Source organism: Erithacus rubecula, assembly GCF_903797595.1.
Source record: "Erithacus rubecula genome assembly, chromosome: 16".
Classification (NCBI taxonomy): Eukaryota; Metazoa; Chordata; class Aves; order Passeriformes; family Muscicapidae; genus Erithacus; species Erithacus rubecula.
Genome location: NC_136668.1, coordinates 13,187,265 through 13,214,385, shown reverse-complemented (window position 1 = coordinate 13,214,385; position 27,121 = coordinate 13,187,265). Strand labels below are relative to the sequence as shown.

General features: G+C 43.0%; 1 protein-coding gene across 6 annotated transcripts in view; it reads right to left on the bottom strand.

The window, feature by feature from the left end:
* Window positions 1-27,121, bottom strand: part of SGCD (sarcoglycan delta) — a 305,266-nt gene that overhangs the window by 98,052 nt on the left and 180,093 nt on the right. For 5 of the 6 annotated variants that reach the window (XM_079319423.1, XM_079319422.1, XM_079319421.1 and 2 more), the window contains one exon: window positions 21,713-21,898. In XM_079319423.1, coding sequence (XP_079175549.1) covers window positions 21,713-21,898 — 186 coding nt within the window. The remainder of the gene's footprint in view (window positions 1-21,712; window positions 21,899-27,121) is intronic. The other variant, XM_079319426.1, reaches the window with a different exon arrangement.

Sequence of the window (27,121 nt, the reverse complement as noted above, 5' to 3'; positions counted from 1 at the left end):
TCCTCCAACAATATCTATCTTGGTTCCTGCTGTAAAATAATCAATTACACTAAATGGAATTATTTATACAGAATACGAGAGCAGTTCAGCTTTGGTGGAAGTAATATGCTTATCAGATGGATTAAGATCTAATAGGCTTTTCTCTCTCAAAGTATAGCTGTTCCTGATAGTCTATCAACCCTCTTATGTAAATTACTTTGCTCTTGACAACATAAATTAGATGAAAGAACTATATTTTGTTTACAGATTTCAAGTAATAGGATTTTAAATGTATTTTAAAACCGTGCCAATACAATCAAAAACTGTGTTTATGAACTGAAATTGCCTTAGCTTATTGCAACTAATGAAACAAAAGTGAACTCTGCATACTTTTTGTTAATATGGTGACTCCATGAAAATCAAATATTTATGTCTTTGGTCTAGACGAATTAATACACAATTTCTCTACCAGAGGGAAAAAAAAAAAGTCAATGTCTTCCTTAATGGGTGGCTTAATGGAGTATCTTATTTCTCCAGGCTCAGCTCAGAAGAGCTGAGGGCTGCACAAGGGTTCAGGGCAATGGCAAAAGGGAGAGAAAAGCAGGAGCTGATGCCTGGAGCCAGCCTGGGAACACCACCAGCACATGAGGATGCCAAAGATCAGCTCTTCATGGAGACTGCACTGTTAATTGCTGCTCCAGGAAAACTGGATCAGCAACACATTTAAGAGCATTTACTCAGATTGCTGGGGGTTGTGCTTTGACTTCTCTCACCTCTTTCCTTCAGGAAGATGGCAGAGGAGCCCTTGTACTGCACTTCAAAAAAGAGGAAATATGCCTTTGGAGTTCCATTAGAAGCTAAAAGCATTCTTTGTAAAATCTTTATTATACACAGCTCTAAAAAAGCATTTCTTAAAATGCATGCAATAAGTAGAAGCAGTAGCTTACTTAATATATTCAGTATATTCAGCAATATGGAAATGATATCAAACAGAGCAAAATTTTGGACTTGGATTGATCTAAAATACAGGAAAAGACTGAGATTTTGGCATTTGTAGATTCATTTTTTAAACCTGGGTAACACAGCACTAAAGTAGTTTGGCTCAGTAAGCTCATTTCACAGCTCTGGACTAATTAATATCAAGTAAATTACAGTTGGCCCAGAGCTTGGATAAGCAAAACATAACAACACACACTAAAACAAGTCTTAAATAATTTCTCCAAAGCCCAGATGATTTTCTCTATGAGATGCAAATAAGCATTTTTGCCAAAAGAGAACAAATAATTTATGATGCCATTTAAAAGCCGGTAACTGCTCCTCTTATCTGAAAAAAAAGAATAAAAAATGGGGAAAAAACTGAGTCCCTGGCTTGATTATGATTCACTGTGTGTGTCAGTCCTCTGCATCAAGGGAGTAAGAGCATCCTTTTATCAGTGTTATTCGTCAGGACAGATTGAATAATGACAAGTGGAGTGCCGAGCTGCAGTTTACTCACAGATTGGTTAACATCATTTTGTTCCCAGAACAAGTCTCACCGGCCCTTATCAGGAGTCTCCCAGAATTGTTTGAAAGTTACAGGCAGCACACCAAGAAAATTAATTTCCCTGTCTCCCTCCCAGTGTTGTCCAAATCCTGTTACCCTTATTCACACACAGCAGCTCAACTCAGGGCTGCTGCATTTCTGCTTAGTCTCCCCAAATCCAGTAACACATCATTTCCAGAGATCCACACAGGCTTCCTCTTCCATTAGGCTTGCAGATGAAATTTTCTTTTACACACACACATTTTCTTGCTGTTTGCTCTAAATTCACTGGCAGCAATTACGAGCTTTGCTCACCAACCAGCTACAAACACTGGGAGGATTTTAACAGAAACGTGGTTCAAGCAGCAGCTGTTTGGCCCCAAGAGTGTGGAGCTGCTCCTCTGCTGAAGGAGCCACCTTAGCAAAGAGATGCCACTTCTGATTTACAGCAAGAGACACAGCAAGGATGTTTTTATGCCTTGGGAAATGCAGCACTCCAATATTTGAAGAATATAGATTTTCTCAGCTCGCTACCAGAATTAGGAAAAATATATGTGACTGTATTTTTCTATGTATTACTCTTTCAAGTCTGCCCTAAGATTTCAGCTTTATGAATGGGTCCAAAGGAAATGATACAATGGGAAGTTGCTTGTATTATGCTGACTGGGAAGATGAATTCAGGGAGAAAATTAACAGATGAAAAAAGCTCCACCAAGATGTTCTAACTCAAATAAGGATGGGTGCAACTTCTAGTGCCAGTTTCCCACAAGAAACACAGGCTGTCTGATTGCACCCTGCATGTCTGCATGAGCAACTCTGGGTCTGTGCCATGAATTTTTAAACACATATTACTTTTTTTTAATCAAATTCAGCAAAGATGACGCTGATGATTTCATTTACCTTCTGCTTTAGTGGAGACCTCAGCATGCAGTAATGTGCTGAAGGAAACAAATCCATGGTTTGAGCTTTATGCTTGTTTTCAAACAAGTTTCTGGTGTTTGACCTCACATCAACATCTGTGAAAGCTGCCCAAAACTGCTCCCAGCAGCATGGGCACAAATGAGAGGCTTTCCCACCCTTCTGAGTAGTCTCAGTCCTGGACTTGTTTCGAGATCCTGCCTGTGGCTGTTGGCAGCCATTCCAATCCTCAGGGGAGCTTTGCACTGAATTCTCAAATTCCAGTGACTTTGCTGTGACTCACACAGGTTCCATTCCACAGGGACTCAGAGGGCAATCACTACATCAGCCTTCTGTCTCTCACCCAGCAGAGCCAGCTCCATCTGTGGTGTCAGAGGTGCTGCCCTGCACTGAGCAGAGCTGTCCCCACGCCCAGCCACCCCCAGCTCTGCCAAACCACATTCCTAAACCTGCTCCTCAAAGTGCCAAAGCCAGCCTGGATCCCTGCAGCAGAACCAGGACAGGGAACCATGGTTTGCACATTTCTGCCAGGAGATGCAAGAAATCTTCAAAGGGTGATCTTGTCCCAGATCTCCCAGTTTGTCACTCCTGGCCACTGTGTCCCTTTCCCTAGGAGCTGCCACCTGGTTGATCCAAATCAACCCACAGCTTGTCATGAACAATTCAACACTCAGTTTGAATTCCAGCACATTTGAAATCTTGTGTTTGGTTTGTTGGTTTTTTTGTTTTTAATTTATAGGCTAGAGGCAGTCACACTAAATAAAATTTACAGTATTTTCCTTAGGACAAGCAAAAAACATTGAGGCCACAGACCTCTCCATGACTGATGCTGAACAGATGTTTTCAATGTCTGTCTTCATTCTGAACTGAAATTAAAGGGCACAATTCTCTATGGCTTTAAGATCTCTGCCAACAGCTCGTGAATACCAACAAATGGCATCTAATGATGCTTCAAAACGGGTGATTTTTCTAATTCTCCTTTTTGGGAAACAAGATTTAACCAACTAAACAAAATAAAAGAGAGAGAAAAAATATCAAATAATAAAATCAAGAAGTTAAAACAGGATCTTAAAGTCCCAGCTACAAAGCTTGACAGCCACGCAGAAGTCTGACAGCAGAGATAGGGTTTAATATTCTCTTATGTGAGAGAGCTTTGAATCTCATTTAATTTTATCAGATTTAGAATCATTTGCTAGGGGCCAGACAGCCAACTAGTGTAAATCAGTTGAGCTCCATTAACTTCTACGGAATTATAGTTTCCAATTTACATCAGCTGAGAACCTTGCTGTTATGCTACTATTATTAGCTGCTATTTATAATGCAATAATACCTAAAGCAATCATCTTAAACATGTGGCTCAACAGGCTCTTTGGCATTGTCCTGCAGGCTCTGGAACACTCTGCTCCTCCAGCCCATGTTGCCCAGAAGATGAAAGTTTTCTGTGTTGTACTCAGAAAAACTTCCACAGTCAAATAAATGGACTGCTGAGGATGGAGTCTACTGGTTAACTGTGAAATCTGAGCCTTGGTTTGCTGTGATATACAAATATAACAATTACCTAATAGTAACAATAACGTATTTTATTATATAAAAGCTGTCCCTTCCAAAAAAGTCTCATAGTGGTGATATGCAAAGGTTTGGGAAGGAGAAAATGGGCAGAGAATGACATGAGGTTACACAAAAGGACAGGTCTGCAGCTGCAGGGAGGGAACTCCTGCACCACCCAGGGTGATGGCTGGGCCAATTTGCTTCTCAGGGAGCCAAAAACCATCCACACTCAAAGCTGTACAGTATGAACACTACAGATCCAAATCCCTATTTCCTAGTTTCAAACAGAAGTTCTGAAGTTATGCACTGCTCTTCTGCAACACAGAGTGAAGGCAGCCCCCAGTCCCAAAGCTGAACCCCTCTTCAGAGACAAAGCAGATTTTTCTCAGAGGTTTGGCACTGTCCTGCCAAGGCAGTGTGGGGGGATGGACACTGAGATGCTCAGATCTGCTGTGACCAGGAGGAGGCAGACAGAGAAGAGCCACCAAATTCGGAATGGGTAATTCCCATTAACAAATGCAGCATGAGACCCACATCTCATGGGACAATCCTGCAGCTTTTCTAATCAAAAGCAGCCTCTGTTCACTCACTCCCTGGATGCCTCGTTTTTGTTTTTTTTTTGAAGCTGAACTTCCCTTAAGTTCAAGCGCTCCAAAAGAGAAATGCCATGCAGATCTTTCTCTTTTTACTTATGAACTCCTACTCACTAGACTTCAAACTCACAAAGTGCTTCAGCTTATGCAAAATCTCTCTGAAGCAAAGCCTTCACACACCTGAAGTGCAGAGCTTGGCTGGATCAGGGTGGTAGCTTCCTTCTCACCAGGCTCTGAGGCACACAGGTTACAGCTATATATAGCAAGCCCTCTGCTCAATGTATTTTTTTGCTCTTAGACTATCACCAGCTGCCAGGTTTTACAGCAGTGCTGTCCACAGGCTGCCACTGCTTGTCCCCACTGAGAGACACAGAGGGTGCTGCCAGGAGTAAGACAGATCATCTCTGAACACATAAATATTATGAAAAAGTTTTCCATTAGCACCCAATAACTGTTACTTGCTTCCAGCAAATACCACATTAGAACATCTTATTTTGCCCCTGTCAATAATCTGGCTGAGTACAAATCCTGAGCTGTTTGCTGGGTTTGTGCTGCTCTCTAGGAGGATGATTGAGAGCTCTGTATAGACTGATCAAGCAACCCATTAATATTTCACAGCTGGGCTCGGGCTGACTGGCAGCAATTATTCCACAGATTACTTTTTCATTTGAAGTGCAGCTGGTCATCCATTACTTTCTCCACGGCTTTGAAGCTCCAATAATTCCAATTATTTTTATCAACAGGAGACAGGTAAACTGGCTCTATGGAAATCTTCCCTGCCATGGGCACAGAGTAGGAGACCCAGCCCACCTCCATTGCAAATCCACTCTTGAGAGCTGAGATGTTTGTGTACAGTGGCAAACTCCCTGATTTTCCAATCTAGAGCACATGGTGTATTACTGCTGTAAAAGCCTTTAGCTTTGGCTTAAGCTGAAAGTTGGCAGTCACCAAACTCTCCTTGTGTGCTCTAATACTTAGACAGGGCTGGACCATCAATTGGTTTCCATTAATGAAGATATTGGTCAAATGTCTAAGTGGCATCCTTCAAAAAGAAAGCTGTGCAGTGCCACAGGGCCACAATGGCCAATCTCATCCCTGAAGGTTGTTCAGTCACATTCCACAGCCCTGGCAGAACCTGGGATTGAGCTCCTGGAGAGCTGAAGGGGCACAAGGGCAACTGTCTCACCTGGAGAGCACCTGCAGAATCCAGGTACTGAGCACAGGATGGTTCTCACCAGGCATCACAGTGGGAATTTTGTGCTCAGAGCAAAGGAAGCCTCTCAAGCTCTCCCACATTTCCTGCCAGCTCTCTCCTTGTATACAGCACCAGAGCTTGAAACCTGCAACAGCCTGAACACTGAAAACTGTAAGGACAGGAAGGGCTCAGTGTAAAATGGGCAATTGGATCTAGTCTGCAAGTAAGCATTTAATCTTGGAAACATTAGCTGGATTGAACCTGACTGCTGATGAGTTATTCTCTCCTGCTTGACTGGAAGGTCACAGACATCCCTGATATTAACAGCCTGGCAGAAGTCAAGGCTGTATGTGGATGGACTCTTCTCTCCCATTCCTCATCTGCCCAGAACTTTCTGCTCCACTTGCTCAGCAAGTGGGCACTTTGAATAATGTGGGAAAACACCACTTATGTATTCATAGGGCTCCTCTGTCTCACTGCTGCAATACTGCCAACTTTGCTTCAGGACAGAATTTTACTCTTCACCTATTTTTCTTAATCTGAAAGTCTGTTTAAAAGGTCTGCTCTGCAAAATGATAGTTCTGGTGCTCACTGCTCTGCTCTAATAGCAGCTACATTTACTTCATTTCAGTGGGAGTGAGATTGCTTCTCTGTGACTCAGTGGGAGGGAATCTTGTGTGATTTTTTTCAAGCCATTGCTCGAGCATGTGCACTGCAGCAGCTTCTCTTACATTAGGACCAGGCTAAAAGGATTAACAAAGTGAGGCTGGAGGGCTCTTCCTTCCCCCATTATCCCCACCAAGGATCTTTCTTCTCCCCAGTGCCACCCACCAGGGATGAAGTGATGGAATGTGTGTGAAGTGCACGCTGCTCTCTGCATTTCTCAGTGCTCCTTTATGTTCTGCTCCCAACACAACTCCAGCACAAACACGGAGGCACTGAGACTCCAGGAGCCCAAAGGCAGATGCAGAGAGGTGCATTTGGGATATTCTCCTCCACAGACAGCACTGCACTCCTGCCTCAAGCCCACAGTGCTGACAGTCCTCAGGGTGTTCTGCTTTCCCCAGTGTGAGTCTGCACAGCAGACACAGCATCGTGCAGCGATTCCTCCCAGGGCAGGAGGCAGCAAACCCCAGATGTCTGAGTGTGTTCTGCCTGCTTGTGAATGCTGGACTGGATTTCCCCTCCCAAGGAGCCACCTGCAAGGCTGAAAACCCAACTCTGCCCAGGGAACAACCCCACCTGGAAGCCAGGCTTCCTTCTGCAAGGCACAGAGACTGTCCCTACACGGTGCATTCATCTAAAACACTTGGAAAGCTCGATTAAAAGTGTCCTTATTTCAGCTCACTGGGTATGAAATACATGCATAATATCCAAGAAAGTTACCAGAAGATAATTTTACTGCTATAATAGCCCATCTTACTGAGTCCCTGAAGGCACACTCCACAATCCACCGAGCACAGGAGTATCCCAGTGGGTATCTCTGCATTGCTGATTTAAAAAAGAAGAGCAAAAAAAGAGTTCAGGGAGCTGCAGGACACGTGGCCACATTTGCCTCCTGGCCATGCAGAGGCCTCCCTGGTGATGTGCAGACTCTGATGCAGCAAGTCTTGCTGAGCAGAGCTGCTGCCATCCCCAAATGCCTCCCAGCATCCCAAAACACCTGCCCTGCTCACACCCCTATGGCTCCCTGGGCTCCAGGAGAGGCTTCCCAGGCACTGCCTGGGGCTGAGCTGCCAAAATCACTGTCTGGAAGGGCAAGGGCTTTGCTCTGGGAGCTGTAAATCCCCCTGTGTGCCCTGCTCTGTCTGGAGACCTGGGACAATCAAATATTTAATGTATTGAGCGAGAGAACTCCCTGCTAAGAGGAGCAGCAATTAAAGACCTGCTGACTCATCAGATATCAAAGGGGAAATGACACAGGGGGAAATAGAAACATTCTGGAGGAGCCAGAGGTCTGCAGTGCACTGGGCCAGGAATTCCCACTAACAGCATCCCAAACAAGCTGGGAACAATGTTTGCTTAAAACCCCCAGTGGGGAGCTGCATCACCAAGAGGGAAAAACCCAAAAGAAAAAATGGGTATTTTGAAATTTATAAAGAATTTGTCCTTTATTCAGCAATAAGAATGTCAGAAGGTGGCAGTGTTATGGTCCTAGATGGCTGCAAGCTGACTGTGCAGCCCAAGGAACAACGTGGATATTCTGGAAAACATACTTTCACCTTTTTCTGCAAGCAAACTGTGCATGGGCATATTTTTTTATTAGGGGGCCAGTTCTGGTATTTCTGCTTGGCATTTTTTCCTGCATGTGCTGCTTGCTGGCCCTGAACTAAAGCCCTGGATAAAGGAAGGTGACTGTGAGTCTGATCCAGGGACTGGATCTTCAGGTCACCTCTGTTTTTTCCTGAGCAGAAGGCAGTGTGTGCAACTGCTGAATCTGTGTGCTGATAACACTCATAGAAAAAGGATTAGAAGGCAAAACTCAATTCCATTAAACCCATCCATGAATTAAAAAAAGCCAAACTGAACATTAATATCCATGTGAACAAGGCTGCTGTGAGTACCCAGGTCCCATAAGTGCCTATGTGAAGTGACTTGGAAATTTCTGTGATTCACAGAAGACATAAAAAAAAAAAATCTTTGATATTGAGAAGTTCCTAAAGCTGACAATGCTGAAAGAGGTTTGTACAACACAACTGCACATCCTTTCAGATAAACATGTGGCATTGCTCACTGGTCAGCAGCACAGGACTGGACAGGAGTCCAAATCTTTGAGTCCAAACCAGACAGGTCTGGCACCTTCATAGCTGGAAATCCAGACTTACACCCAAGGAACTGCAGGAATCAGCACAGGACTGGTGCCTTGCAGCTGCTCCTCTGGGAAAACACCTTTGACATCACCAAATGTTTGTTGACATTCTCCAAATGTCATAACCAAAGACAAATAAACTTTCTCTCTGCAGAGTCAAAAGTGCAATTTAAAAACCACAAGAGCTGGCCAAAGCTGCTGTTCCTCTCTGCTCCAGAATGTCCCTCTGCTTCCTTTTCCACAAACCTGCAAATATTCCCACAAAATTACCCACCTGTAGAGACAATATCCTGATTTCTCTGCCTGAAGGTCACTCAAGTGAATCTGTGCCCCTCACTTGAGGTGCTCAGTTTGGCTAACCTTAAAGCAAAGTGCCCTTTAAGTGTATATCACTTTAGCCCTAAAACACTTAATCATTAACAATTTAGAGCCAAAAGGAATTTAAGTGAGTTAGACATCCTGTAATAGGTCTTTTGACTAGGGCCATTAGGAACATTTTGGTTCAGTTCAGCCATAATTTATCATCCTGAATGGAATTTACCTGAAAGGCAAGCAGTGCCTTCAGCTATTGGAGCTATTCTCCTAAAAAAAAAAAAAAGAGAGAGAAAAGAAAAAAAAGTAAAAAATCCATTCAGCTTTTATGATTTCCTAAATATCTTAAGGTTATGAATACCAGATAGCTTCCAGCTAGGCATTTACTGTAATAGCCAAAACCTATCCAAAATCTCCTGAGGCTAAATACTGAGGAGAGAGAGAGAAAAAAAGCAATCATTTTATATTCCAGCGCCTGGTAGGAGAAACCTGCTGAAAGAAGGTTAAAGCAGTGTAGAGTGGTTTACCTCACCAGTTAATTATCACAGCTTGGGCAGCTCCTCACCCAACAGGGCACCCACAAAAGCAGCAGAGCTACCCTGGAACTCTGCAAAGCATCCCCTGGCACCAAAGCACTCCTGGATAGTGATGGTAAATTAAGAAACTGGCACAGCTTAGCTATTAAACAGCAACAGGGCCATAAAATAAGACATTTCAGCAACTATATGTGATTTTTAGGCTGGTGTCAACTTCTAGTGATGCTCCAGTTATTCTGTGGAATAGAAAGTCTGACAGCCTCTATAAACATGGCTCATTTTTATATGGGAAATGTATAAAAATGCTGATGCATTATACTGTTGTATATAAACATGAAAAATAGCAAAGGTAAGCCAGAAAAGGTTTAAGTCCTTCAGAATTTAATAGAAAAAATATCCAACCATCTTTCTGAGTGATTACAGAAAATTACATCCCTATCAAAGAACTGTGAAAGATAACAGAAAGCTGCTGGGATGGACATGTTCTCTGCTTAATTTAGTAGATTTTGAATGTCATTTCTACCAAACTGTAGTCACTTCATTATTCTTCAGTTTTAAAGATTTTTTTTTCCTATATAGACAAGTATGGAAAGGATATGAAATACCTGAAACACTCCTCCAGATACCAGAATATAAAAATAACATATTCTCACCTTACACTGCTAATACTGACATGCATTGCTTCTCCCTCCTACCCACAATTTAAAAACATGCATGGCACCAGATTTCTTTAACACAAGGCACAGATCACCCTCTCACTTCAACTGTAGAAATGTGGGTACAGCTGGGCTGGCAAGCTCAGCACAGGAAAAAGATTGTGTTGAACAGAGAGAGCCATTCCTTTGATTATAACATGATGATGCTGAATGCCTGACTTGGCATGGCTGTGAATGACTTCTACTGGAAGTAAGGTCAAGAAAGATGGGAACTTATTAAAAAGAAATACATCAGAGGAAGGGAATATGCACAACCGACTGCAGGTTTAAAAAATATATAATTCACTCGTTAAAACTCAATGGAAACACCTCTGATTGGGCTCCTCATCCACAGAATAGAAATGAAGGGGCAGAAAAAGTGTCTGAGCCTTCAGTAATGAAGACACATCACATCCATCAGGGTGATCTGTCCCTCATCCCCACGGCACAGACACAACTGGCCACGGCCACATGGCTGCAGAAACTGCAGCAACTGCTCTGCTTCCACTTCCCATCTTCTGAAAGCATTTTCACAGGGAGCTGGCAGCTTTGGTAAGCAATTAGTGTCTATTACTAAGACACTTTGCAGGGTTTCTAGAAGCCAGAAGGAGCCACGCTGGGAGATCTGCTTCCTGCCCTAAATATAGCAGCACAAGAAATGAAAGGCGAGTGCCAGATTTCAGTGGGATTTCCCAGGGTGAAATGCAGTGCACACATGGCTCATTAGAGACCTTTAAAACAGAAAACAAGAGCTACAGATTGCACCAGTGTATTCCCTTCCCAGTGCTGCTGCTGAGGACATTTTGGATGGATGGTGGTCATTTCCCCACTGTGGATCTCATCATCCCTCCACGCTGGCTCTCAGTGAGCACTTCAGCCAGAGCCTCCAACACCAGCATCAGGACAGCTGTCACTGGGCAGAGAGTTCAGCCACTTAACTTCACATTTCCTACTGCTTCAGGAAGAGGAAAACATGCAATAAGGAAAATGAGCACAACTGATTAATTTACTCTCATTTACAGGGTGCAATTGTCCACCATTCCTAGGTTCCTATTCCATGTTTCCAAAACTGCAAGCCTGTTTCTGCACGATTTCAGAGCATGAATTTCTATTTTTTTCCAGCTATTTCTGCCTGTAGAGCTCTCTTGGGTCCTTGTATGTGTTCTGTACTGCATAAATCCTCACAGTATCTATGTATTTGTCTTAAACTGACAAACTTTGCAGGTGAGTGAAACCCATTTAACATGTCACCCTGCAGATTATTACCAGCCCAAAGCAATAGTCTCTTTTGCTGCCTATGAGGGGGAAAAATAATTCCAAAAATCCTCCTAACCAGGACATAATCTTCTTGCAATTGCCCAGATACTGTCCATATTTCAAAGTTTAAATCCCTGTCCTTTGCATTTGCCCTCTGGAGCTCTATGCTGCCAGTCTGTTCTTCTCTTGCTTGTAACTTTGCAACCTCACCTTGATGCCACCCATTTACATCCCTCTAAGAGGAGAACTGAGTCGTGCAACAACTGACTGGCCACTCCATGTTTGTTTAGCATAATTGATAGGCAAAACTGGAATTAACTATACTATCCCTCCCCAGGTTCTGACCCCACCAACAGCACAGATTTCTGCCCACAAGCTGAAAGCTGTTTCCTTGTGCAGATTGCTCCTGTAGGGAAATTGTTCAATGCCATTTTGGTGAGTGAAAAATTTGTTATGAACTGTTCTGGCTGGCAGCTGGGAGGATGGAAAGTGACCACAGTGGTGCTGCTGTGGGAAGAGAGCCAAGGATGCCCCAGCTCCTGACATGGCAAGAACAACAGGGTCTTCACTGGCCTCAGCCTTCCTGTACAGAGAACTGTTATTTAAGCCCTGAATATGTAAAAGCTCCTCATTCTCAGCTCAATACAAAAAGGACTGACAAGGCAAACTGTTCTGCACAAAAGCTTCCTAATAGAAGAAAGGTGTAATGGCAATAAATGTAGCTCCACTGGGAAGAAGAAAAGAATTACACACATCAGCTTTCTAACATGCAGCCTGCTTCTTGGGCAAAGCACAAGGCTGAATCCTTTATCATACTAACAAAGACAAATATCTTTGGTCAATAAGAAACTTCAAATAAAGATGAAATTTGCCTTTCAATCTATACCTGCTGGTGAACTGAGTTGTTCTCCCTTCTAGACAAAGCAGTTTTCTGTAAATCCACCTGGTATTTCCACAGTGCAGCCATCAGCTGCTCAGGCTGAATCTCCTCCCCTTCACAAGGCTCAAGGCTTTGCTGCAAGCCTTCCATCAGTCTCTGCTGATGATATCTGCCTGTAAATAAGAGCTTGATTCAGAAGTGGATTGTGTGCACAAATATTTAACTAGCAGGAATTCCCTTTCTGCTCTACAGAGAAAATGAAGACGATTAAAGGCACTTGATTTCCTCATTTCCTAGAACAAAATTATCTAATGTCTTGTTTTGAAAGATTAATATTTGTTGTCAGAAACAATACCACCCTGTTAAATAATCTGAATCCAAATCAGCACCTACACATGTCTATATGACTTGCACCTACATGAAATACAAACACTTCAGGACTCTGCATAAAGAATTAAAACTTTTTTTTCTTATTCTTAAAATGAGGAGATGCACTTTTTAAAGCATTTTTGCTCGATAAGAAGTTAATATAGGCAGGTCACAAATGTTTTCAGGGTTTTACCTGCAGATGCAACTTAAAAAAAAAAAAAGACAAACAATGATGCTCCCATTTCTGACAATTCACCCATAACCATCTCAGAAGCCACTCTAAAAGATTTCAGTCCATCTAGAGATTTTATGTGCTTTAGTGTAAATCAAAGAGAACCTTAGGGATAATAAAGAGCAGAAATCAGATGCACATTCCTGCTGATTTTGTGACACCAGGCATTAATGAACAAGGTGAGAACACAAGAAAACAGAACACTCTCACCTTTCTCAACTTTGGTATCTTCAGTGGAAAGAATAAACAGCAGAAAATATCCATGTCACTGAGCCAAAAAGGTTTAGCCAATAATAAGCAAAATACCACTGGAAGTAAAAAAAACCAGTACAGAACCAGAAACCACCAGCAGCACTTAGGAAAAGATGTGCACCTGCACCTCTGCATCTGTCAGGATACTCAGGAATATGGGCTGTGCCTGGGATTTCTCACAAGCACACCACAAACCAGCCTTTGCAGTAATGAAACTTTAATTTTAGCTGGTTAACCCACACTGAAGAATCATTTGTGAGGACCCTCAATCACCTTAATCACACAAGGATAAAATAATTTACAGGGACCCTAAGCGTGGGAGTGAACTTCTCAGGTTTGAGGGTTTTTTTTTTTTTTTTTTTTTTTTTCTTTTCTTGTGGTGGGATGGAAACTCAAAGCACTTCAATTAGAAGCAATTACTGGAGATGTAGAGGCTTCTCTGAGGTTAAGCTGCCCTTCATTTTCCCAAGAGAAGCCTTTAATTAAACGCAAATAATCACAGATTTCATACAGCAAATTGCCATAATTTCTCTGTTAGATACTGGATCTCATTTAAACAGGAAAGAAGTGGGCAGTAGCACTGGGTGGACACAAAATAATGAGAACTCAAGAGGTTAAGGCTGAATTACCTGTGTGAATCTATTCCTCTTCTCTCAGTCTGGCTGCAGCCACATCATTTCAGTGCTAACAGGCTGTCCTTCAGGCAAGTGCACTGGAGTGCAGTCCCTCAGAAACAGGCCTAAATACAAATAATTACCTCAGTCCATCTTGCTGTTGGCCATGGCAGCAGAGGCAGGATGGGTTAAGGGGAAGATGCAATTGAAGTGGAAATGGCCAGAACTAAAACTCAAGCTATGATGAATTCAAGTGATATATTCCAGCTCATCTCCAGCTCTGGAAGAACAGGCACAGGAGATGGCAGCACGTATTTTAAATGCATCTATCAAATGAGGCATGGGAGTGGAGAAGAGCTAACACAGGGATATCTCCCCAGCAGAAGACTTGCAGAAGGTAAATAAAGTAAATGCACAACTGTGGGAAGAATAGGACACTTCTCTTTTCCTTTTTGCTTAGCCAGACACGAGCTCATCCCACTGAATAGGCAGGACCCAGCCTCACCCCAAGCACAGAAGATTTCTGCTCCTCAGTACTGCACACTTTCCTCAGCCATTTCCAGTTCTAACAGAAAGCCACTCCCTTCCCTTTCCATGAATTCTGCTCCAACAGCAGGGGCCCAGAACACCAAGAAACATTTTCTGAAAAGCTGATGGCTCTGCAGTGCCAGAAGAAGAGGAAGGAGGAATGGAGGCTACTCCAGGCAGCACCTCAGCCTGAAGGCAACCATGCACAACAGGCCCTTCAGAGAAATTGTACTTTTGTTCCAGCAGTGCCTGCTGGGTTTTGAAAGCCTGGAAGACCATTGCTCTCTGCTGTGCAGAGAGTTCAGGAGGGATGTGTTGGGAAGCTTAGAAAGAAAAAAAAAGAGCTCAAGGAACAAGAAAAGCAGCAGCAGAAAACTGACTCTATGGCTCAGCACGGCACGTCATTTCTGTGTGGATCCCCAAATTATATAATTTCTTCTCCTGCACTGTGGGAATATGGGGAAGATCAGGTTGTAAGCTATTCAGAGGACTAACTGATTATCGACATTTTAGCAGCGAGCTTGTTTTTGCTCTTTTGCACATTTATAATAATACCTTTTACATGTTCTCTAAGAGACAAATCTCTCTCTGCTTCAGAACTGCTGGTCTGAAGATCTTTTGTTGGCACTGAGATGAATGCTAATATGAAATATCTTATTTCTTAGATGAAAGAGAAGCTGAGAACAATCTCCTCTGGAGGGAGGTGGCAGGAGGGAGGATCTGGGATCAAGAGTTTCTGACTCATCCCCTGCACAGCCCACCCATGCCCTCCTTGCTGTTCCATCTCACACTGAGCAGCTCCTCCTGGGCTGTTAACCCTTCCCACCCTGCTCCCCCCATCACAGCAGGGACTGGGCCCTCTCTGCTCACAGGCAGAAATGCCTGGAAATGAAGAGTTATTCCAGAAACCAAATGCTCAACCTCCCATTGCAGCCCACCCAAATCCCTGCCACTCTCCTCCCTTCCCCATCTATTTGTATCCCTCTGTTCTTGCAGACATCAAACAAAGCCATAATGTATTTTTAATGCAATCAGGTATTTTCCTGCTGTGGATATACACCAGACCAGTTACTGAGTCTCAGCATGGCCCATACAGCAAGTTTGGCAGATGATGGTTTGCCTGCACAAATGCACTGAACTGCAGGTGGGAGGAGATGGGTATTGCTGAGTTTCCTCCAAATCAGAAGTACTAATAGCCAAGGGATGTGTCCTGGAGTATCTGGATGTCAGGGCTAAATTATCTGGTGCCAGGAAAACAGCACCAATCAAAAAGTTTCTGTGCTGTGGGGGACATTCATATCATCTTTCACTCCTGGTGAGTAGCAAGTACAGAATTTATGCAGCAGCTTCTTTCACAGTTGATACATCAATAAATAAGACTTCTTTGTTCTGCCTCTGAAAAATGCAGTAACTAAATATGTTTGAGATATTTGTTTCTCCTGCATGCATAGCTCTGTTCAGATGTCTTGAGTATGAACAGTGGCTCAGAAACATCTGAGAACTGATGCAGCAAGATGCAAGCACAGTCACATAAACCTCAATTCCTTGTGAAACCCAACACAAAATATTTAAAGGGGAAAGGGCCATCTGCCACCCTAATATTCTGTATACCACAGACTGCCTTGAGCAGTTGTCAAAGAAAAAACCCAGAGTTCCCCAAGTGATTGCAGTGCAGCACATGCAGCTTGGGTTAGTGGCACGAGTACAAGACTTGTTATTTCACTATTCCTTTTGCTCCCACAGCATAATCTGTCAGCATATCCAGTGCCTCTAAAAACTCAATGGTTCAGCAGAGAGTAGAGACAGAGAGGTAAAAATACAGAGACCTTTCATCACTTTTCAGAAACAAGGATAAAGAAAGCCTTATGTGCTTGTACTGGCTGAGAAAATGTGGTTATTAGGGTAATAAAAATGAAATATTATGAGAGACTTATGTTTCAAAGGTGTAACACTAGAAGAAACTGATGCACTTTAACTCAACAAGTCACCACTACCAAATCCTTGATGCCCTGGAGGATGCAGCAATGAAGGGGTCAAACTTTCAACAGCTTCACACAATATCCTATTTAAACTGACTATATTATTCTAAACTCCAAATGAGTGAAGGCATAAAGTACTATATGTATCTTTAAAAAAGATAAGTAATCCCAGTTGATTTTATGCAGAAACAAAAACCCCCCAGGAATTTGCATCTCTAAAAAAGAGTAAAAGAAAAGCATAGCACATTTTATTCTCAACCTGGAAGAAAGAAATTAGAAGTTACTGTAAAAAAACTGCAAATAAAAAGCACTATGAGCTTGATCCACTGATGTCAGTGCCAAGATTCTTGCTAAATCCCAGCCAGGAAGGATTTCACCCATAGGAACTTCTTCACTTAATAGTACAATCACTCACAGCACTGCTGCTGTTGTCAGGCCACTACAAGATTAACATCTTTATATCAGAAGATGCAGTCCATGTGAATGAGGAAAGGAGGGAAATACACAAAGCTCTTGGGTCATGCAGGCAGTCTCAGAACAATTACCTGATCCTCAGAAAGAGCAACATGAATTAGGATGGGAAAGTGCACAATTTTGTAATGTGTGTGTGTGCAAGGGGGAGAGGGAGAGAAAAAGAACTTCACTCTTTCCTTAGTAAGGATATAGTAATATTCATTCTAACCCCAGCCAATTTTAGCTGCTTGATTAGAACTGCACCACAAAGTAGGAGTTGAAAAGCTGATCAGAGTTCCTTCCCATGTTGGCCTTACCATTGCACCTAAAAGAGACCCCAGAGAAATCATAAAAAGGGAACATAAACAGCACTGTCATTTTCTTCTGAGCCAATCTCTGATTTAACAAAAAAAAAAAAAATTAGAACAAAGTCTAGTCCTTTAAATCATTAATAGAAGAATCCTGCCAGCTAGGGCAATGAGCTTTCCTAACTCTAATCCATCTTTACTGCTGTGTTATTACCCCACTGTTTTCCTGTAATTGAAATGTGGCAGGTAGTTTACACACAAGAGGGAGTAATTGTATTGGAAATAACTGTTCATAACCAAATTTTAAAAGCTCATTTTTCCTAGCAACTTTTAATAAAGAAAGCAAGATAATAATGATATTTAGCATTTGTGCCATCCACAGCAGCATTTTGTCTCTCTAAATTGCCAACATTTCATCCAACATTGCTAAAACAGACCCCTTCAGCTATGAATGCAGCCTGAGGCAAAAAAAATGGGGAAAACTGAACAATTGAAGTAATTTGTTCCTGTTCAATTAAAACAATAAAATATGGCTGAACTTCATGCTAAAGGGTGCAAACCTAGAACCCAGAGGTGGCAGGTGCTGTGGTCAGGGACCCCAGGCTGAGCCTGACTGGGACAGGAGGGAAAGATCCCCCTCTGCTGAAGAATATTTTATTTATAAAACTAATCTGAAGCCTTTACTTTGGATGATTCTCAGAAAGCAGTTTTCCAGGAATTTCAAGCCTTGCAGACATTTTGGGAAAAATATTATTATTTTCTACTTATTACAGCTTAAAGTCTAGTAGAACCTGCCAGTATATAAGACTACATATGCAAATAGCTCCTGTCCCAAAAAAATACAATCCATAACAAGCAAGCAGGAGCTGTGCATAGAAACAGCAGGGAAGAGCAAAGGAAAAGCAAAAGGTCCTCTATGGTTTGATGGGCAGACAAGCAGGTGGATGTTTGACATTTAAATGCAGCCACAACAGGACAGAGCTTCATCTCTCCTGGTTAAAGATCTGCCTAACAGACTCTAAAGGGCTACTAATGGATAATGCTTCAGACTCCCAACACCATTTAAAATAAAGGCATTGTGTGCTACCCTTGTGAAAGGAGGTCAATGCACTGTCATTGCCCATTGTCAGAGCTTTCTAGCTGAAAGTAAGGATATTGCTTTGCTGTGTTTATGTAAGCACATCTTTTCTTGTAATAATCAGAAACTAATATAACAGGAAGCTTTTTTAAAAATGCTTTAAGCTCACTACTAATAGGTGAAATAGAGATCCCAGCACATCACTGGTGTGCAGCATAAAATATGCATGTGGTAATATGCACAGTCAGGAGCAGTGCTGCTGCTAAAGAGCTGCATCACTGGCTGCTAATGCAGGTGGGCCAGAAAGAGGCAGGCTGCTAAGAGCTCTCATTCCAGCTTCAGAATGAAGCTGGGACCTACAAACCCATGCAGGGGCTGTGCCCACCTCAGCCAAGCTCTGTGCAGCTCGAGGCTGAGCCTGCCACAGCTGGAGGTTTGGACCACCACAGCTGGACATCATCACCACCACAGCTGGAGGTTTGGACCACCACAGCTGGACATCATCACCACCACAGCTGGAGGCTGAGCCCTCTGCCACACTGATGTGACTGCAGGATGCAGCTCTGGCCCACATGGGACCTGCAGGCTGAGTGGTTCAGTCACACACACACCCCACAGGCATTAACATCACTTCCCCAAACCCAGTATGTGCCAACCACAGACTTCCTACCAGGCTTGTCCAAGATCTGAATGAAGCAGGGCACTCTGTGTCCATAAATCATCAGAAAGTTGAGTGCTGGATGGTGGTTTCTACCTCAATTAGGTTAGGCCACCTTCAGGGTACATTTGGGTTTCAACCAAATTGGTGGCTTTGGTCCAGATTCATTCTGTGGTTTGGCTTAAAAATCCAAGCAATGTTTAGAGGCAGCAGCCTGCCCATAAGTTCCTGCAGCCCCAGAGCAGCTCAGCCCTGCTGTAAATGAACACAGCAAATGCACCTGGCTGTGGGAACCAGCTGTGGGACAGGCACATGACATTTGAGGTCCCCTCTAGTCTGTTTTTCATACAGCCTGTGCTGGATAAAGGCATTTAAAACAAATTGAGAATCAAACAGTACATGAAAAATGAATGATTGTGCCAGAGGACAGAGCAGACAGTGACCAGCTGTCCCCACACAGGTGTGACATTGCTTTCACAGCCCTGTGTAAGAGGCAACAGACACATATTGTTTAAGCTCAAACATTAAAATAAAAGCAAAACCTAAAAAAAATCAGTGATGTTTGCTTGTTAAAAGCCACTGATTGGAAGCTTATGGCTTGATTCCACAGGAGCTGTCTGCTAAGCACAACCCAGGAGGGCAGGCAGAGGGCAGAGAAAGGGAGGTCAGGGCTGGACAAGGGAGTGGATGGATCCTGCTGCAGCAAGAATGAGGAGGTGCTTTTGTATCCTGAGACTGTCTTGCTTCATCTCCTTCCCCCTTCTCCACTCTCCACTCCCCACTATCAGCATTTAAAACACCCCTGAGTTTTCCTGAGCAGGTTTGCTGTGCTCATTAAAATACTGTGAGCACTTATTGGCTATAATGAGCATCATTAAATTCTGGTAAGCACCAGGACTGTTCTGTGGAGTTGAACAGACTCAGGTTCTGGAAGGAGAGCTCAGGAGTGGGAAGATGCTAGAAGTACCACATTTTCCAGAAGAAGAGAAACACAAACCTTCCCCTCCTTTCTGCTCTGCAAGCACTGGGCTAACTCAGACCTGTTAAGCAGCAGCTATTGCTTACTGACTCCTCAGATCACTCCTCTGCCCCAGAAGGACTCTCAGCTTCTCTTATCAGAACAGCAATAAATTAAAGATTTTCCCATATTTGCATCTGCTCATTTGATAATTTTCCTACATTTGTTATTTAGAGATAAAAGTCTGCCTCTAAAACCACTTAGCCAAGTGGTTTTCTCAGCCTCAGGGAATGGTGCAGGAGGGATTGCAGAGCAGGATCCAAAGCAGCTGGTGAGGCTGCAGGAGCAGCAGGAGCTCAGGAGATGAATAGGTGCATACTGGGGCAAGATTCACATTTTACATGCCCAGCTCTTATGTTTATTTCCAACTGGCTGTGCCAGAAACACTCACTCTGACTAGTGTGGCCATGCCTACAACCATAAAGCTGCTCCCACTGCAGGGGAGCACCACCTGTGTTTTTATCACCAAATGCTGTTCATCATCCACCAGCATTAGTAGATATGAATTAACTAAGCCATACACAAATATAATTTACCCTGGAATAATCCTCAGTAATCCGAGGGCAAGTAAGGAAACAGAATCAGACAAGAATTGAGGTAAGTGCCCACCCTCAAAGGCCAGTCTGTATCCTAGTGGGGGGACAGAGCTGCTGGAAATGGGAGGTTTCTGCACATATCCCTAGGAGGTGGCACTTGAGCACCTGGCCTGCAAAATGCAGTGCATTATGAGAGAGCAGGGATGGAGGAAGAGAACAGATGTTCACCTGATTTCCCAAGCAGCCTGCAGAGAGCTGACTGACCACCACCAATTAGCAAAAATGCCTGGGACTGAAGTTATGTTATGAGAAAGAAATAAAGCTGTATTCCTGGAAAGTGATCATTCAAAACCCTTTTATTTTGTTCTCAGGTTGATACTCACACCACTGCCTGTAGGATGAGAGATCAACTCCTCCATTATCTCAGAGATACCTATTTCTCAACCATTAAACTACAGACCATACTTCAGCATGAAATGGATATCAAAATGGCATCAATTTCACAAGATTAAACAACTGGTCTGGCTAAGCATTAATTGCTCCACTTTGGCCACTCTCTGCCTGCTCACAGGAGCTTTTTGTGGATTACTTTGTAATTGCTTGCTCCCTATGCACACATGCACTGCAATCTTCTGCACACCTTGACAGCAACCTGGTTAGAGAAAATGAATCCTGCACATTCCCCTGACACAGCATTTTATCTGCTGGGTACAGGAAGCCAGAGATTGTTTATTCAACTTCTCATGGCCCATTAATGACATAATGTTGGCCACAGCTGTTTGGGACTGCACAAGACAGAAAAAAGAGGAAGAAATGCCAAAAAGACTTCAAACACATTGCTCATATCAGAGCCTGGCTGGGAAGGTGCTTGGAAGTTGTCTAGGGAAGTGTAGCTTTACAGCTCACTCAGGAAGTAAAACCAGGATTAAAGCCTCAGACTTGGCTTCTCCTGAAGACTCAAATAACCCAAAAATGAAGCTTCCAGAACTACGTCATTACAGAACAACATGAATTTTCCCAAAGAAAAAAAGCAAATCAAGAATCTTGTCTTCCCGGTCATGGAGAAAAGCAGAAAAAGTCTAAGAGAAAATGGCTCAAACCCATTCCACTTCCAAGTTCAAAATAACTAATTTCATTAATTTTAAAACACTTATATAATTGAAAATTGGGGATGGGTGGTGCATATTGTTTACATAAATACAGGTATATACACATCTACAGCAGATAAGAGGAACATGACTTGCAGTGCTGAGCTGATTCCTCAGCTTGGCAATATCCAGCAGAAAGAGAGGATCATTGTGTAAATTTGTTCCTCTCTATAAAAGGACTGTCCATGGCAATGAAACAGCTCATTATTGAAGCTGTGTCTGAAGTCATGCTCAGAAAAAAAGACCAGCACCCTCCCTCACCTTCCCCACACCTTCCAGGGTAACCCCTACTTACAATTGTGAAGTTCATAACCTTCAGAATCCAGATGGTCATAGCAAGGTTCACCAGGATTAAAATCATTAGGAGCAGCACAAAGAAATAGAGGCACCTCTTCCTCCAGCCATAAATCCCCACTTTGTATACCTGGGGTCCCTCCGAGGTCTGCATGGTGCTCCGGTGGGGGTACTGTTCCTGAGGCATCTGAAAGGCACAGACAGTGTGTTCAGAAAGAGAAAACCACTGAGAAAAACTGCTGCTGTCTGCCTCTTGGAGGGTTTGGGTGTTTTTCAGAGTTTACCAGCTGGGCAGCAGCTCTTTGGATATCTTGGTTGTTTTTCCTTCTGCCTGTAGCGTGCGCAGTAATGGACCAAAAGAGGATCTGATGTGTTAAATGTCTATGAATGTACTTATAAATACACTTAAGCTGTATAAAGGTATCCTATGGAAATCACTCTGGAGTGACTCTGTCCACTGCCCCAGGTTTTGCAAGGCAGGCACTCCAGGGCCTCTAAGGATCCTGAGGGGAAAATTTTGCATGCGTTTGGTAAAAGCAGTGAGTTCAGCACTTTGTTTGGAAGAGGCAATATGACTTCTCAGAGGTTTCATTAAAAAAAAAAAATCATCTCAAGTAAAATCATTCCTTCCAACCAAAGAAAAAAAAGGCAAAGGGGAAATTTTTGCCTTTCCCCCTTCCTACATCCCAATCTTGCTTAAAATAGTAAAGCAGAGGCAAGGTTCTACAGCTGTCACATCCCTAAAAAATTATCCCCAAATAAATGTGCTGGGTTGGTGAGAGTGTTTGGACAACAGGGAGGGAGGGAAGGAAAGAAAGGAAGGAAAGAAAGGAAAGCAAGGGGAAGAAGGAAAGGAGGGAAAAGAGGGAGAGGAAGGAAAGGAAGGAATTCATGTTCTCACCCTCTATATTCAGGCTGAGGAAAGCCACTTTTGCAGCCTTCCCCAGGGATCATTTCTTATGTTTTCAGCTTATTTTGATACTCAGACTGAGGAGATCATCTCTAGTCACCCAGACTTTGCTGAATGTTTTGCATTTTAGACTCCAGGCAGATAAGAAGCCACCAAACACGTTCTTGCACTATGGATTCAACACCACGAGTGTGTTCCTCAGGGTTGCTGGCACTGATGTTTGTATGCAGGGAATTACAAAATTTACATCCCAGGAGGGAAGAGTGCGAGCTCCCCTGTGGGAGTGTGATCTGCAAGTCTGGAATGAGGCAGCTTTAGGAATGAGATGCTGCTCAGGGAGGGGAGCTGGGACACCAACAGACACAGAGAGCAAAGCAGATCTTTTTCCACTGCCACAACCACGCCAATCCTACAAACTTGAACAACAGTAAATTACAGAGTTTCCACTACCTGGGGGAAATTATAACTGCAACTACTGTACAATCAAGGATTTTATTGCCTAATATTTTAACAGGGTATCCTGGAGAGCACATATTAAATGTAGCCTCTCCCTTGGAGAAAAATGAATAAATTGCATTGCAAACCATGGAAGAGGTTTGACCAAGGAGAAACAATATGAAATATCCAGCTAAAAATACCCCTTTATTGCAAAACTTGTTTATTCACTATATCTCTTTTCTTTGCTGCTCTCACTGCTTTTTTTCTTCTTTACTTGCAGTTTCTAGGATGGAGAAAATAGCATATCCAGCTGGGGCAAAACTTTATAAACATCAAAAGAATTTATAGCAACAGAACACAACCACAAAGAGCAACTTGCATTCATACAGTAGCCTGGTTTTGAGAATTTCTCTAGTTCTGATAAAATATTTAACTCACAGCTGCCCTAACAGAGATAGAGCAACTCAAGTACTACAACTGCAAGACTTAGTAATACAGTATAAATTCATAACAAGAAAATAAAATGGCAATTGTAGATATCATATTCTCTCTATACAAACTCTCACACAGCCACACTTAAGCAATATTTGGTTTCTAGCTAGTGCTCCCCCCAAACTGTAAATATTATCAAAAAATTGCTCATGTCTGTAGTTCTTCAGGGAGAGAAGACAGGATGATGGACACAGAGTGCTGAGGTGTGTTAAACAAATGAGCAGAATAAGAAAGTCTGCAAGGCTACTACCTATGGAACCAGCTATATCCACTATCAATAATCTGTACTGTGTGGGAGGGAGAAGCATGCTAGTCATAATTTACATTTTGGCAAGTTTTCCTGACTGAAACATTAAAAAGAATTAAGGTACTGGACAAAAAAAAGTACTGCTTTGAAAGAATATCCAGTGGCTGCACTTGTGGTGACACCTCCCTCCTTTCAATTACTGAACTAAGACTTCAGACTGCTGTAGCTTAATAGGATTTTTCATTTCTTCTTCAGGAAAATATTAGGAATCAACACTTAATTCTGTAACAGTGGAGAAAAGATAATACTGAAAGAAATACAGAAATTGGAAAAGAAGCATGCCTGCCAAAGGACAAACTTTTAAGTGTCTGCCTGACATGAGAGGTCTCAAAGACACCTGCACAGCACTGGATCAACACCACTGCATGAACAATCCCACCTACAACAGAAAAAAAATGCAACAGCCAAATCTTTGCAATTTAGCCACAGACAATATTACTATGACTACAAAAATATAGCCTGGAATGTGGGTATTTCACCAAGGAGTTCTTGGTTCTGCACAAAAAAAAAAGTAGTAAATTTTGCACAAAAGCTGTACACTGAGTCCTTGTACACACCAACACTGCAAACAGGGCCTGAGACAAAATCCAGTGCACTTAGAAAAGCTATTCATCCTTTTGCTTTAGCATACCTTAGAGATATAGCCCATGACAAGAAAGATTTATTTGTTTTTTTAAGACCACTGGAAGAGCCCTGTCACAGAGTGCTTCTGCAAAGAACCTTCAGCATTTCCCTTCAGCACAGCTGAAACCAGGCTCAGCTGAAAGGAACCAGAAAGAAACTGGCTCTGAGCTCCCCAAATTCACACCAGACCCCACCAGTTATCTTTGCTCCTTCCACCAAGTCCTTCTTGGCAGTAAGTTCACACCCAGGGTGTGCAACCCACATTAACAATTCCTCTGTCAGAAAAGTGTTTTAGGTGCACAGGGATGAATTAACACCTTTCCCACACAAACACTGGCACTGAAACACTCCTGGCCACGCTGCCTTTGCAGGCTCAGGAGAGCCATGAGCAGGGTGAGGCATTACATAAGGAATCAATAATGTTTCTCTGCCGTGGGGGTTTCTTTGATCAGCACTTGAAGGATGTATGTTTAGTAACAGAACAATTTCAAGCAGCAAGAGGGTGCAATCTGGGAAAGCAGCTTCTGTCTTATGGGGCCTCTTGAAATCTGCTGCTGGAAATGTCCTGGAGCTCATGGAATCAGCTCAGTGCTGAAGGAACACCCTAAGCCTTACACAGCCCACACAGCATCCCCCCTCCCAGCCTGTCTGCCTACAGCTGAGGTGGAACAGCCTCATCAGAAAAACCAGGAGCACCCCACCCCAGCCTGACCTGCAGCACAGGGATGGGAACACGTTTCCAGAGATGAGAAAGGGGCTCAAATTCCCTCAGGTCCTGGACCTACATCTCCCACATCTGCCCTCTCTTTGTGTCCATATCACCAACATCCTCTTCTCTTTCTCTTTGTTTTCTGAAACAAAAACCTTTTCTTTTGAGCTGAAATGAGGGGGAAAAAAAGACCTAAAAACCTTCAGAGGTGCTCTCTGCCATATCACTGGAAGGCATTGTACTTGTATTCACCAGCTGTAAATGCTCTGCAGATTCATCCTCTTTAATTTCTCTGGCTTTTAAGTGCACAGTATCCACCGGGTTCAAAAGAACAGACATTTCTAGAGCGTGACTGAGAACAAAACCTGGTGTGAAGAAGAGTGTTTTGAGCCATCTATCAACAGGACATTTTGAGTCTTTGCTCCCCATAAAACTCTCTCAAGTTTGACACCCCCAGGTCCATTAATCCACCAGCAGCATGACCCAAAATTGATTTATGGCCCTTCACATGGGTCAGACCACAACCTGGGTCTCCATAAAAAGGATCAGGCTCTGGAAAATGACTTCTCACTTGCAGCATGGCCAGCAAGGGCTGAGTATTGGGGAACACCCCATGGGATGAAATACTTGCTGGGATAGTTAAATCTCATAGCACTTTTCTCCATCCAAGCCATTAACCTGTCTTCTGTGACTTTTATTGGTGCTGAAATGTTTGCTGTCTGCTTGCCCCTCTGTTTCTGTCAATAATGCCTATCCCTCCATATGAGGAGCAGCTCTTCCTGGAGCTGGGACACCATCACCACTCAATGCCCCTTTCTCAGTATCACTTGCTGTGTGATACATGGACAAAGCAACATAAAGTAAAAGGAAAACATCCTAAGGGATGTTCTTTTCTTTTGTGAGTAGTCTCTTTTAGTGGGGTACACCACAAGTAGTGCTAGTCAAGCATCTGGTCTGATTCTGGCAAACATAAGCACATCAACAAGCTTTTTTTGATCTGTACTCCATCAGGGCACACTCTGCCCAGTCCACTGGAAAACACCTCTCTCTCCTCTTGCATCTTGTGGAAGTTGGACTCAGCACAAGCAGCTGGGGAGACCTTGGGGATTCATCTTCTGGTAGAGCATCTCACTGAGATCCCTCAATGCTCCAGGCTACTCCTCACCTTTAACATCTTGAAAGCTCTCATAATTTCCCCAGCTGTTTGGGCTGGCAGCACTTTGACAACAAATGGGCTGGAGGATAAGTGCACTGCAAGAACCTCAGTTTAACAAACCAATAGCTTGGAGCAGATGTACTCAGCCAAAAGCTGAACAATGGGACTGTCCTGTCCCTTCTCTGCATTCAAAGATCACTCAGAGTAAAACTCTAAACCTATTAGAATTTGCCAGAACAAGCCAAAGTAACAGGCAGCTCTATCTCTGAATTGTAATTCCTAAGCCAAAAGTGATATTTTATTACACTGCAAGGATCCATGAGCAATGTGATGTCACTATTACTGTCTTCTCTGAGAAAGACAGAAACACATCTGCTTTCTTTATGACAGTCTCTTTCAAATCTTACACTTTTTACATGATAGTCAGCTTGTCTCAATACCTTTTTTTCATAATTAAGAAGAAAATGGAAAGCTAGCAAGGAAGAAAGAGTGTCTGCAGTGAGTCCTTTTATGTATCAAGCCAGACAACAGAGAATGTCTTCCACAAAATGCCCCACGATTTGTGGCAATAAATTCACACTGCATGCAATCACCACACCAGCTTTGCTGCACTCACACACTGCTTTTCCTTTGCACCACCCAGATGATGTGAAGCTCTCACAAGCCTCTGTCCATCCCTGCCAAGTTTAGAAAAGCTCTTTCCCACCAGTGTCTCAAAGCAGGATGCACAAACACGAGAACTACACCAAAATATCCAGCAGCAGGTGCGACTGC